The sequence below is a fragment of the Anser cygnoides genome, chromosome 7, assembly GCF_040182565.1.
Source record: "Anser cygnoides isolate HZ-2024a breed goose chromosome 7, Taihu_goose_T2T_genome, whole genome shotgun sequence".
In the NCBI taxonomy this organism is placed as follows: Eukaryota; Metazoa; Chordata; class Aves; order Anseriformes; family Anatidae; genus Anser; species Anser cygnoides.
Genome location: NC_089879.1, coordinates 22,598,724 through 22,612,977, shown reverse-complemented (window position 1 = coordinate 22,612,977; position 14,254 = coordinate 22,598,724). Strand labels below are relative to the sequence as shown.

At 41.2% G+C, this 14,254-nt stretch overlaps 1 protein-coding gene across 6 annotated transcripts in view; it reads right to left on the bottom strand.

Moving 5' to 3' along the window:
* PRKG1 (protein kinase cGMP-dependent 1) overlaps positions 1 to 14,254 on the bottom strand; it is a 466,622-nt gene that overhangs the window by 82,983 nt on the left and 369,385 nt on the right. For 5 of the 6 annotated variants that reach the window (XM_048069304.2, XM_013171986.3, XM_048069303.2 and 2 more), the window contains one exon: positions 7,033 to 7,098. In XM_048069304.2, the coding sequence (XP_047925261.1) occupies positions 7,033 to 7,098 (66 nt within the window). Of the gene's footprint in view, positions 1 to 7,032; positions 7,099 to 10,005; positions 10,421 to 14,254 lie in introns of those variants that run through there. The other variant, XM_067000867.1, reaches the window with a different exon arrangement.

The window sequence follows — 14,254 nt, the reverse complement described above, 5'->3', positions numbered from 1 at the left end:
TTACAAAGCTTGTTTCTTTGAAATACACCTGAACATGTAGCACTTCCCCCCCCCCCCCCCCTTTTTTTTTTGTACGGCAACAAGACAACTCAACATTATAGCAAGTAATGGATTTGCTTTCATATTCCTCTTTCTTGGAAACAAACTAGGGTGGAAAAAATTAATAGAGCTCTCAGAGCAGCCTGTACAGAGCTTGTACTAATGCTGCCACCTCGCCTGGAAATCCCATCTTTGAAGCTCACTTCATTTGCTATGGATTTTCTAAATATTGGTAGAATATGGATCTCAAACCAACTAGCCAATTCTCTCCAGCCATTCCCCAAAACAAACTCCCAGATTATAAATTAATTCCCTATAAATCATTTCCTAAATGTGTCACCTTCCTATGATGAAAATTTCTAAGAACTGAAGCCCGCTAGATGGAAGGAATCTTAGGTGTCCTTGTCCAGTTGATTTACCCAGAGAGCCCCTTTCATTTCTCACTGTTCAATTTTTAGCAGAGAACCACAGTAATGGACCAACTTTTTAAACTTTCTCTTTAAACTTAATCGATGACTTTCCAGTATTAGTAGTCATTATTTTTCCCTTTTCTCTGAAAATTTACAGTCATTTCTACTGATATAAGTCCACAAAATGTTTTCACATTTATGCTATTCAGATCTGACCACATCCATTTCCAAACACATCCAGGACTCCCTTCACTACTAGCACTTCAACATCTTCTTCAAAGTGATTTTGACCCAAACCAGATAGCCATACTGGACACCTCTTCCCTACAAGGTTCCACTCTATTGAATCCCCAAGAAATGAGTCCCCTTTATTAATTTTTCTCCAGCTGTGCTTCATGCTGTTTTTCCCCTATCATGTTTCTGTCATCTCTGTGCAAATTTTGGACCTGACACACAACACATACATTTCTATTTTTGAGATAAGACCATGATTCCCTCTGCTCAGGAGGCAACAGTTTTCCTTCCCTTGCTCCTTGCACAATTTCTCATTTTGCAACAGATTCCACGCAGAACTTCCCATGACGGATGCAAAACCTCCCTTCTTTGTACAGTCACAGCCTGGATTTCTTCACAGATTGCAGGTCTTGGTTTTTTTAATGCTTTTTTTCCCCTCGTGTAGGTCATACTTCCCCTCTCTTCATGATCACAGAATCACAGAATCAGCTAGGTTGGAAGAGACCTCCAAGATCACCTAGTCCAACCTCTGACCTAACGCTAACAAGTTCTCCACTAAACCATATCACGAAGCTCTACATCTAAACGTCTTTTCAAGACCTGCAGGGATGGTGACTCAACCACTTCCCTGGGCAGCCCATTCCAATGCCTAACAGCCCTTTCAGTAAAGAAGTTCTTCCTAATATCCAACCTAAACCTCCCCTGGTGCAACTTTAGCCCATTCCTCTCCCCCCCCAAAAAAGAAGAAGCACTCGCACAACCCCTGAGAATCGGCAAGAGCTGTTTATTGCCGGGACATCTTGCAGGCAGGCCTGCGGGATGTCCGTGGTGTTTGGTGGCTCCAAGCTAATGCTTGCGATGGAGCCTGAGCAATGAGTAGGGGGCTCGCCGGGCACTCCTGCGATGCTGTTGGTGCTCTCGGATGGCAGAGCACAAAGACATGCCGCAGTAGTCCCAGGCCTGTCCCGGCAGAGGTGGATCCACTTCCACCCGTTCCTCCACATGTGGTGGATCCAGCTCCATGGGCTCCACGGTGTTGGGCAGAAGGCTAAGCCAGTCCTTGCCCGGGACTGCCCAAACGGGATGCCTTCCGTCCGGAATGTTCTCAGGCCAGGGTGCCGAACCAGGAGGTTGTCCAGTCCCACGCCTCGGTCCCAAACCACTGTCGGCTTGATTTTCATGCATGGGTCCGACGCTGCCCTCTGGTTTACGGCCATTACTGGGTCCCGCACTGTGCTCCGGACTATGGGCACGCCTCTGCTCCCCGCGGCTGTCTGCCCGATGCTCCCGCCTTCGCCCCATGTCACCGTTGCTCCTATGGTAAGGCCCAGGATCCCTGTCGCTGGGTGTGTGAGGGGCCAGCCTGTTCCCCGCATCGCTGCGGTGCCAATGGTACCGCCTGGATGTGTCTGTGGGCTGGGCGCCAGAGGTCCCTTGGGCACTGGTGTCTCTCTCTCGAGGGCTATCCCTCCGCCCACGACACATCTCCTTCTGCTCAGGTGCATTCCTTCTTGGTGCTTCACCGGACGGCATCGCTGTCCTCGCGCACCAAGGAGGCCTGCTGCTCGCCTTGCTCTTCTAGTCTTCCTCCTGCCGCACAAGCTGGCAGTCAGAGGGCCCAGATGCTCAGCGAATGCTGGGCCGGCTGCAGGGGGCCTGTTTTATAGGGCCCGCAGCAAAGGCGGGGCAGTGGTGGCCACTGTGACCTCAGCAAGCCTCTGTGATGGAGCGGCCCACGCGTGGCCAAAGGCGGCTGTGTTGGGAGCGGCCTGGAAGATGCCCTCACGTGGACAAGGAGGAGGGTTGGGGGTGCTGAGGGTCCCTTTTCTGGGGCTGGCTTCCCCGGGCCATTTGGCTTGCCAGAAAAAAAGGCTGCCCCTCGGCCACGGGGACTGCCCTGCACCTCCCATCCTGTGTCCTGGGTTTATTTTTAACCCTGTTTTTTAGGTAATATCATTCTATTCTTTACGGAAAAGAACAGAAGCAAGGTGCATCTTCAGCCCTAGAGTTGTTGTCTCTATAGACAAATCTGCCATACACTGATGTCTGAGCTGGTATCTATAATGGTTCTAGGTACAGTTCTATGTACATTTACTTCTCCATGTCTTCAAAATCAACCCAGACTTCAGAATCAGACTCTCATTTTTCCTCCACCATCAACTCTACCATGGTATATACTGTCCTTATAGAGCCTCCAGCTCACACACTGATCTCCAATAACTTCCATTCCCTGAATATATATACTCCATATATACTTCCCCTTTTGCTTATATCTTATTTGCTAATAACTAATGCTATTACATTTTCTTACTTCTTATTGCCTTAAAAGCACGTGCCAAAACTTCCTATTTGCTGCCCTAAGTCTACTGACTCTCATCATTTGTTGGCTTCTTATGTCTAGGCCAAAATGGTATCAATGGATTGAGCTAAAGTACTCATTTAACAAAATTACCTCCCACATTCACATTTCCTTTATGCTACACATACTAATTTCAGAAAATACGATGTAGAATCTATGTGAAATAGTTCACTGATATCTAGCTTAAAATAACAAATTTCAAGTTCAGCTTAGACCCTGTATCTTCATTGTTGGCTTCAGATCATTGCTAAAGGACAAGTTACTAAAGGTTGTTCATGAGCAATTTATATTCACTCACACAGGAGTGAAACGCAGCATAATCTGACATAAAGCTTTAGCGAAATCAGCTGAAACTTCTGCCAGAGTTTGGCTGGAACTGGATGATCAGCTTCATCTCACCTTCCATGTGGTGGAGACTGCTGATGAAGCCAGAGAGCACCAAGGACCAAATCCTGGTCAAAGTCATTATTCTGGTAAAGGAAGGAACTGAAAAATGTAATTGCAAAACAGACAGAATGTCTGTGTTGTCTGTCAAAATAAAATTTCCTTCACAGAAGCAAATCTGCAGGAATGAATATAGTTTCAGGGCAAGGACGGGTAGGAATGGCTTAAAATCTGTGCGACACATCAAACATTTGCTACACTACAGGGTCTTTTTATTTGTTAGATTGTGACTGCTCATTTCTACATCAGAAAAGGATGCTGAAAATTCATTGTTTAAAAACATTTCTACACAAATATGCAAGAAATAGCTACACTACTTTTTGGGTGGTTTGGGGGTGTATTTGTGACCATAATGGCCTTATTGTTTCACATGGAAATTAAAAAGAAAGGCAGCACTGACATCGTGAGAGTTTGGTAACTGAAGACCCGTCACAAAGTACCATTTGGCTTTCCTCATGGTCTTTTTAAACCCCCAGAGCTACACTCCTGTAGCATTTTAATACACATTTTTTCAATTTCAGAAATGATTTTAGGCAACCATTTCATCTTTTTTAAGCTTAAGCAATATCCAATCTCACAGCCAACTCTCCCAGAGCTTGCTGGTGGCCTGGCTCATTCCTATGAAGGAAGTTTCCTGCCTTATTATCCTCAAAACCCTCCAGCAACTAGAATTGCCCTACAATTACTCATAATACTGCCAAATGCAGAGATCAGACTTCCATCTCTTGGGAATAACTTGGTGTGATAGCAAGGTGTGACTCTCAAAATTTAACTGTTCACTGGATGGGAGCAAGACAGCCTTATTACAGTGAGGCTCACCAGATCCATTTGACCATTAAAGAAACAATATTATTGCATAACTTGTTCGTGGGAATTGCCAAATCAATTTTGCTGAAATGTTTCATATTTGGATTGATACACAGAGCATGAAAATTGCTGCTTCAGTGGTTACATCTGATTAAGCAAGAGCTTGTCTTGTAATAGAAAATATTAAAAAACCTTAGTGACAAGCATCACTCCTCATTCTGCTCAGAACAGCTTTCGACTGTCAGTACAGCTGGCTTCTGTTTCCACTGCTGCCTTGCATATAGCTCAGTGCTATCCTTTATGTTGACCACCATGGCAAACCAAGTGCTTTAATAACTCAGTGTATCCGGATATACAGAAATGCTATTCTCCTCATCAACTGAACAGTGTCTACACAATTTTCCAAATTTACAGAAGTCTTCTATTAAATTTTCTCCATTTTAAAATTAGCTTCTACAGTTATCCACATACCCATAAAACAATAATCTAAGAGAAAAGCTATGACAAGAAAGTCAGAACTGGTCAGGACAGAGGACAGCCAACCTTGAACTATAAACTGTGCTATAAATAGCATTACTTTTCTTGCTCTATATATAGGATTCTTATAAATAGCGTTACTCTGCTACTAATTGCCGAGCATTACTAGGATCTCTGGTATAGATTAACTACAGTTTCATCAGTTAAATATAACTTGTGCTTCCTTACTATTTCAAGGGCATTACATTCAGAGAAAAAAGCCCATTAGACAAGCAAACAAACAGTCTGAAAAACGATCTGGAAGGAATTGCTCGTTATTTATTTATTTTTAAAATCTTATGGTACAAACCAAAAATGTCCCTCACAGAAGTGTTCAGAAAAAAATGCAGAAATTACTCTTTGCTTTATATTTCTCTGAATTAATGCTTACTAAAATATTCAATTGTGTTGATTCTTCTTGCCACAGAATGATAAGGGATATTATGTATTTTAGCTGCCAGGCTACCTTGCACGTATATGCAAAAGAAAGCTACTCAACTGACAGTCCTGAAGTTCACCAGCTGTTTTTGACAGCAACACCATATATTTTTTAATTGATCATAAATTAACTAACATTAAGGATACCTAGGATTTTTGAAGTATTCTTCCTCAGTTCTGCCACTACAGAATACTGGATTTTTAGAAACGAAGGTCTGGAGGAAGTCTCAAAAGATAACTGAACACAAAACTCCTGTATTAAACCAGGACTGACTGTATTTAGATCACCCCTACACGAGGCAGTAGACATCTATTGATGTCATCAGACTACAAGAATGAATCAGAGGTCACTCCTGACCCAGCACCCAAACTTTGACCGTGTCTTGTGTCAATTCTATATACCTGACAAGAAATTCAAGAACAGATCAAGCGTTTATATTTACATTGATACTCCTACAGCTGAGACTCCCTAGAGCCAATGGCAGGTCCTACATATTTAATAAATCCAATAGATTTATTTTCTTTCTGAACACTTGCAAACCTCTTGTTTTCCTATGGCAAGGAGCTCCATGAGCCATCCCTGTGTGAAGAGCCATCTCCTTTTGGCCTTTACCTCCCTCCTACAGATATCTTTGGGTTCTCACTCTGGAGGAGGCAGTGAAAAATCAATCCCACTCCTAAAAATCCCTCTGGTGATTTCACAGATCTGTACTACATTCTCTTTTATCACCTCTTTCCCAAATAAAGTCTCAACCTACTTACCTGCTAACAGAAGACATTCCCTCCTTTAATTATACTTTTTACCCTCCTCCAAACAATTTTTGGGTCTAACATACCATTTTGAAGGTAGCAAGAACAACATGCAGCATGCAAAGTCCAGGCAAATCATAGATGTACTTTTAATTATTTTTTTTTCTTAATGATTCCTAACAACAGATTTTTATTTTATTTTACTTAGGTCACAGCTGAACTCTGAGCTGATCTTTTTTTTTTTTTTGGTGGCACTGTCCATTACAAAATCAGTCTTCCCTATGCAGTAATAAGACACACAGCTAACACTCGCTTTCCAGTGTGAGGCGTCTCCGTATCTTGTGATGTCCATTCCTGTGCCTCACCGCCCTCACAACTGGAAAACCATTCCAGGAGTCACACTAGATTTTCAAGGTAATGCTTTTTTTTTTTTTTTTTAATCCCACTTCCAGCAGTCATAGGAAGCTGTCAACTTTGCAGCGCTGTTTACTGGACTGCAGGTATTTTTTGTCTAGATTAAAAATCACTAATTCTTCCAAGTTTTCCATGTAAAATAGGAAAGACATTATTTTGCTCTTCTGATCTACCACCTCTGAAGCCACAGAGCTTCAAGCAGAGCTGGGTCCTTTGGACAGGGACTCTCCAACCCCACATGGAAAAGAATAACAACATGTTTCTCTAACATCTGCCAGAGGATTTATTTCTTTCATGACATTTTGCTGATGCAAACTCAATCTGTGTACCACCATAACGCCCGGATCTGTTTCCACAGTAATACTCTTTCCCCATTTATTTCTATTTTGTCTTTCTGCACATCTTAATTTTCTGCATTTGTCATCACTGAATTTTGTCTTATTGATTTAGGTGGATGTTCTTCTCTACTTCATCAAGAACACATGTAATACATTTTGAATGTATTTCTCAAAATTAAATAACAATTCTACAGAAAATTTTCTAGGGCTCTAGTTAAAAAAAATGTAAATGGTGTAAACTGGAGATACACAACGCCACAAGACAGTAAAATTATGTACTTACTCTCTGTCTATGACCAGACAAGTTACTGCCTCAGCTGCGATGACATTGGCAGTTCTGACATCCTCCCTGAAAGAAAAACACATTATATTTACAAATATATTTCATTCTTAAAGCACTTCAAGAATAAAATTCTGGGTTTCACAATTTTTTTCATATATTGATTTGGACAGATGTTCATCATCTGTACAGGCCTCAAGTATGTGAGAGCTAAAAACCACACATGAGAAGAAAACCAGAAATAAGTTCCCCTTGTAAATAGGGCATCAAACCATTTATTGGCCCATGCTTTTTTCTTAGCCAAAATCTTTTATCTTATGGTGTATGTAAATGGTTATTATCAAAATATCAGCCATTTGCATAGATCTACTTGCAAACGTTTAGACTTCTGCTATGTCCTTCTTCCCCAAAACCTACATTTTAGCTACCCGCGCCACGGTCCAGAGGGAAATATCTCAACGCTGATATGCGAAGCATGCAGTCAAGTAGGACATCAGAGCAGGCTACAGGACTCACCAGGCATTTGCTCTCTGAGCACAGAGCGCAGAGGTTGGGACTAAACTTATCAAAGGGGGTCAGATTAGAAGGGGGGTATTGAAAGGTCTCAGCATAAATCTCCTCTCTCAACCATTTTCCAGGTAGCTTCAGCACTAGCTCAGCAAAGCCATTTAAAGGCACTGCCATGGTGCTGCTACTTTTCACCGGCTTCTCAGAAACATCGTGCTTAGAAATGGGTTCTGTGCACCTGTCTTCTGCATCTTCATTATCAATTATTTTGTGTTTTCCCTCCTCCTGCCACACACAGCTTGGCCATGGTCAGCCCCAACTAAAAAATATGAAGTTATTTCATTTTAATCAGACCAGTTTAGTGCTTCATCATGGTTTAAATGTCATTGCACTTTTTTGCGCTGGCAAACCAAATCCACAAGACTCAGAGTCACTGCTTTATTCAAAACCACTCAAAATTTTACCATCTATGAACTGTAAATGGATTACAGGCAAAATAGATCCAGTTCTTTTAAACTCATCTAATTCATTTAGACTGGAAAACCACTGCTCCTTTCCACTGAAGTAGAAAATGAGATTTAAAAATGCTGTTGGAAATAGCTGTTCCCCTGTTTAAAGACTAGAGATATTAAAGCAGTAATATGGTGAAAAGAAGTTTGGTACATGCACACTCATACAGGAAAAGGCACTCTCTCTTAGGAAAAGGCACTCTCTCTTTAATTGTTAATTAAATTTACTTTAAGTACTTTCAAGCTATCTTTAATTTACCATCCTTAAACTATCTTCAAAGCATAGCAAGCAGAAATACAATTGAAGCAAACATTAATGCTCAGTCCTGCATCCAAATACTTTCTTTGAGCTTATTTTCAATTAGAGTACATTAATACTAATTTATCCATGCCAATAAACAAAATTATGGTAATTTAAAACAAGTAGAAAAAAGTAGCCTAACAGTGTGATACAAATATTTCTATTAACTTCTAAAAATTTGGTAAACATAGAAAGGATAAGGTATTAAATATTTAATATTCCATTAAGTTGCTGTAGCCAACTTTTGCTCATATATTATTACTTTATTAAAAAAGTATGCAAGGTTTTTGGTTGTCATTAATTCCAGTTAAAACTTAACATACTTGTCTTACTATGCAGGATGCCTTTCTGTCACAAAGAGCTTACCATTATAGAATTATTTTCAGATTATAGACAAGTAAAATACAGGTGTTACAGTTTCAGTTCAAATGTTTTAAATAAACTTTAATGTTAAAGATTAAAATACACAAATAACTGTTATGGTTTCCACTATCTTGTACTTAATACATGTGTTCAAGCAGCATGAAATTAGTGTAGAACGAAGGCTCTTTCCCAAAGGACATTTTATTTAGCTCAAACATGAGCCACAGGGATGGTAAGGGTTTCTATAATGCAGAAAGTCACGCCATTCTGAGGCTTCCTTATGTTCAGCACACACAGAATTAACTGATAAGTCAGGGAAAATACCATTTTTTTATGAATTATGTGGTGCAAAACCACCTCCCCATAAGTTTGCATGTCCAAAACAGCCCTAAAATGCCCACCTCCACAGCACTTCTCATGGAAAAAATGAAACTGTAACAAAGAAACGTGGGGAGAAAGCACTAATCCAAAGGGGATGCTCTGAGGTGCTCCCTCTGTGCAGTCACTGGGGAGCTGGCTACCAAACCCAACGCTGCCACCACTGAAGGACCCTGGTCCTGCACACAGAAGCTTTCTGCTCCTGCCACCGGGGCACACCTGTCCCAGCAGAAAGGCAGAGGTGCCACCTGCACAACACCAAACTGAGCAAAAGGACCAACAGACCGACTGCCACCAGCCGACTTGGATTTCTGGGGGTCCAGCACCGCTCATGGCAGTGACTACATGTCACTGCCGCAGTGCAGGCTCCCTCTTATCACCTGCTCCGGAGAAAATCGATTTCACAAAACCGAGGCGGGTCAGGAAAGTGCCGGGTCCCATGATTTTCTGCTTTGCTGAGCAGCCTTATGTTTCCCCAGTCTAAATCGATTTTACGTGGTTTTATAAACCTTGCGAGCTCCCATATTAGGGGGGTTTACCCATCATGCAGGATTAAAAATCTAATCATGTTCTTAGAAACAGAAGGATGAAGCAGAAGGAAAGTCAACGTATTTTCAACTCTACGTGAACGTTAATCTTTTACATGCATCAGCTGTGAAATACAAGACAGTTTTAAACACTGCCTACTCTTACTGTTACTCTTACACTTACAAATTACAAACATTCCTAGAGACATGCAACTCCTCTATGAATTAACCTCAACGACCTTTGCAGCAAAACAAATGGTCAGAACACATTTAAAGGTTATATTGCAAAAGGTGGCCGCCAGCTGCAGCAGATGCAACAAGTAATTATTTGAAGTGAATGGCATTAAATGCAACAAGCAATTATTAGAAAGCATTGCTTGCGAGCACTGACTCGGATATTTTCTCGGCTTCATCACAGGAGTACTCATCACTGCTCCCAGAGAAAAAGCGCTCTTCCTCAGAGCAATTGCCTTCACTCTCTGAATAATCCATTGCTGATGTTTGCCTTCACCATTTTCTCCCAGGAAAATGCCTGCTTTCTTCCAGCCAGTTACTACATTTTATCCTCCGGGTGAGCTCTGATATTTTACAGCCCCTCCAGCTTCAAGCTTCTCGACTTGGAAAAAGGTCGCAGCTGCTCAGGGGGTTTCTAGTGTGCATTGTTGGGAAATTCAAGCTGAGCGTATTCGGGAGCAGCCACAAAGAGGTGCAGGCAGCGCACAGGCAGGCACAGATCCCAACAGCGCTACCAAAAGCCCTGGCAGGATACTCTGTACCACCCCGCTTCAGTAGGCGCTCGTTAACCCCACGGTGGGATTAGGTGGTAATCGAGCACATCTTGCACCACAGCAGATCATGCAACACACCAAATCTTGTGCTTATTTTTGTTGAGGCTAACCAGTTTCATAAAAATTAAAAATCTTTTTACCCCCAAAGGTCAAAGGAATCCTCCCTCCTGCCTTCCGAAATTGTAAAAGGGGGAAAAAATACAAGTGCATTATTTAGAAGAAGAAATACGTACACGTATTCCCTGGTTATAATTTGTCACCACGTATATCTCCAGAAGATTCAATAGCTTTGATTCTGATAAGCCTTCAGCAACTTAAGAGCTATGATGTTGTTTCCAGGAAAGCCTTCTGATAAGAACGTGTTGATACACTGCATTTATAAAGCTGTGTTGGAAAATACAAATACGGAAAACAAGGGAGCTTTGATCAGAGACTACATATGAGGCCCTATGACAGCCTCTGTTATCTGGTTCTACCTACTTTGATCATAAAAATTGAACTTAGATTTTAAAATCTTTAAGATGATTGCTATCTTTTGCTTCCTACGTCCTACATCAGAGTCCTGTCCCAACTCTCATACCTCCTGCCACACACCACCACTCAAGAATGCCAATACAATCATTGAAATGAATGGAAACTACATTTTAGAGGGTTTAATTCAGCAGTATGTTATTACGTTGGCTTGAACCTTGCAGTTCCAAGCTTAGGAATCCCTGCTCTTTGCTATTTCCAGAAGATGGACATGATGCTGCAAGCAGAGCCCCCTGCCTGCCCAGCTTTGGGACCAAACCCCCCCAGACGCAGCCGCCCCGCACAGAAGAAGATTTGTTAGGAGGTGTGAGCACGCTGACACTGGAAGTATCAAGTTTACAGCTGAGCCTCTTCTGCTCTTCCCCTGACTGGCATTTTGTCAGTCAATATTAATTTCAAGGTAAAACAGAGGAGAGACATTTTAAGGTGTGTGGGTAGGCAAAGCCCTCTCCTTAAAGGACAGAGCTAGGGCTTGCTTTTCAGAAGATCACCAAATTTGGGTACTTCTCAGAATACCCAGTGAGGGCAGTTTTTACCTCCAATGTGAAAGTTAGGGTGTAATCAGAAAATACGCAACAAAATAATATGGGGACATTAGAGATGCTGGTTTATGAGCTTATTACTCTTAAATTCAAGTTGTTAATCAGTTTCTGCCATAATATTTTTTTCCTTTCACCTACTTCAGACATGTCTTGTCCTAAAACCTTAAATCAAGCTTATTAAAAATACTGTAACAAGGTCAAGCATGCCTTGCGGGGAAGCGGCAAAGCGCATTTAAGAGCTTGAATATGAGGAACTGGGGACCTGAGAATCGCTTCCCTGAAGCAAATTTTTAAAAACCACCAGGGAAGACCTAATTTTTTCTTTCATCTTTTCTTTGAAAGTCCTCTTTAACACCACTTTCAAACTCATTTCAATGATCTGAAGACTCTTTCCAAAAGTCCCGCAGGACTTGAGCTCCCTACCGCAGACCTCTCCTGGTCACCAGCAGCTTCCCAAGGGAACCACGCAGGGCCAGATGCTGAGCCATCAATGCTCGGTGGGCAGCTAAGGTCAGTTACTTAGTTAGTAGCAGCTAAGGTCAGTTACTTCAGTTACTTTGCTGAAGAAAAATGGGATGCTGTTGTCAGTTTTATAGAAAAATTAAAAATAGTTACATTTGCACATATTGCTATAGCCAATAGCTTTTTGGCAGTCTACAAGCCCATTTAGATCGACAGTCCATGGTTCTTCCTAGGAAATACAACCTGAGCAAAAGCAATGTCACCCGTAGGTGGTTCCATCTAAAGGATTAGGGCTAACCTTGGAAATGAGGTGATAACTTTACACACATTAGCAGCAAAATGGCAGGTTGATTTTACAGTACCCTCCGTTGTTACAGTTTATGCCACTCTGCACCCTCTTTCCTATTTTTTCTCGGTAGCCACCTCTGAAACAAAGTCAGTGCAGGTCTACAGAACTGTGATGCGGTGCATCACAACTAACGGTATAAGCCATGGTCTTTATTAGTTACATGGATTTATTGACTGATCCCAAATCAGAAGAAGGCTCCTTGTAGACTGGGGTTTGGTTTCCCAACACTTCGGCTTTCTGAGGATGTGGCAGACATTTGCCATTGGTTTGGACAATAAAAATATTTTACTGGAACCAATAAATGTAATGTGACCTATTAAACATCTAAGACTTGTAGTGTCAGATATTTTCACAAATACCTACAAAAGAAAGCAGATCCTTGTAAGAAAACCTTGGCATGATTTTTCCCCCTTAATGGCTATGTCTATACAAAACACTTGCCTTACATTTACAAGCATAAATCAGATACTAACCAAATAAAGAAACTCCACTACAAAACCTAATAAAACATACAGCCTGAAAAAGCTTCACTTGAAAAGAGTTATGCTATGAGAATCCCCATTTTTGCAACAAGAAAAGGCATTAAAGCCTTGCCTTTTATAAAAGGAATGAAATAAAATAGCCAAGAGGATTTGCTTCAAGGTACCAAAATTTGAAGGAATGTATCAAGGCATATGCACACCACCATGCATACAATACACATTTTTGTGTAATTTAGATTATATACCTACTGAGAAAAGAAAGCACTTCTTACAGACCAACGTCTCAGTTCAGCCAACGTAGTTTAAGAATACTATTTACGGGTCTTTTATTTCATAGAATTTATTGAATAAAAGCTCCCCAAATAGGCTAGAGAACGTACCAGCCCTTTTTAATAATTTGTTTTGTTAACTTGCCTTGGATTTCTGTTTCTAAAATCTATTTATTCTCCCAGTGGCTCCCACAGAAAAGAGAGAGTCCTTTCTGGTAACTTATTCTGATATTTACAGATTTAAGGACTCAGTGACGGTGAACAGGTTACTCAAGACTCTGCTGGCCCCACCCAAAAATTCTGTTCTGTCTTTACTGCACTGACACTTCCAAAAGCACATAAAACTCCTCATAATGGCGGCTACGATTATACCAAGTTGTAACTCAAAACTGTCCCAACAACTAACAATGTGCTGGAATAATTTCAGGATGGTGTGCGAGGTCTGACAATTATTTTCTGGCTCATATTAATGGTGGATGTTATTTCATGAGAATTAAAATGCTTGAAGGACTTGTTCTTCTTTTTACTTTCATGAATGATATAAAAATCAAGTCCAGTTTACATAAAATGCCATTTATTTTGGTATTAAAGCAAAAGTTATCATTATAAGAAATAACCTGATTTTTGTAATCACATTTGTTTGGAGAAGCAGCTACTGTACAAAAACTGCACTGGACTGAACTGTTCCCCTGACTGCCCTGCCATTACCTACGCTCCAGCCTTGAGCAAGCCATTTCACTACCCTATACCTGATTACTATACGAAAATGAGAAAAAATAATTTATTTTGTTAACACTTGGTTCTACAGGCAGAAGAAACTTTTGGAGACATGGCTGTTCTTACTGGAATTACAGATTTGGTATACTAAAGCTGCTAAATATAGCAAGTGTTACATTATCATTACCTTTGCCCATATGAATAGCTACAATGCAGATAAATATAGCCAAAAATAGTATTAATTAAAGCAGAGGCACTATGAAAGGCACCACCCATGTGAAACACCTTCCTTTCCAGCCTGCCTGATTACCTTGGGAGGGAAAGCTGGTAGGTGTCTTCTAATCATCACCACCTGCCTTAAACTGCAATTACTTCCTGCATCCTCTGCAATATAATTTGCACGAGGTAGTTCAATAGTTGCAATTAATTCAAGCTAGTTCCTAGGAAGCTCATCAATACCATGCTGTACCTAACTGCCTCCCATCAGTGAGCCCTGCAAT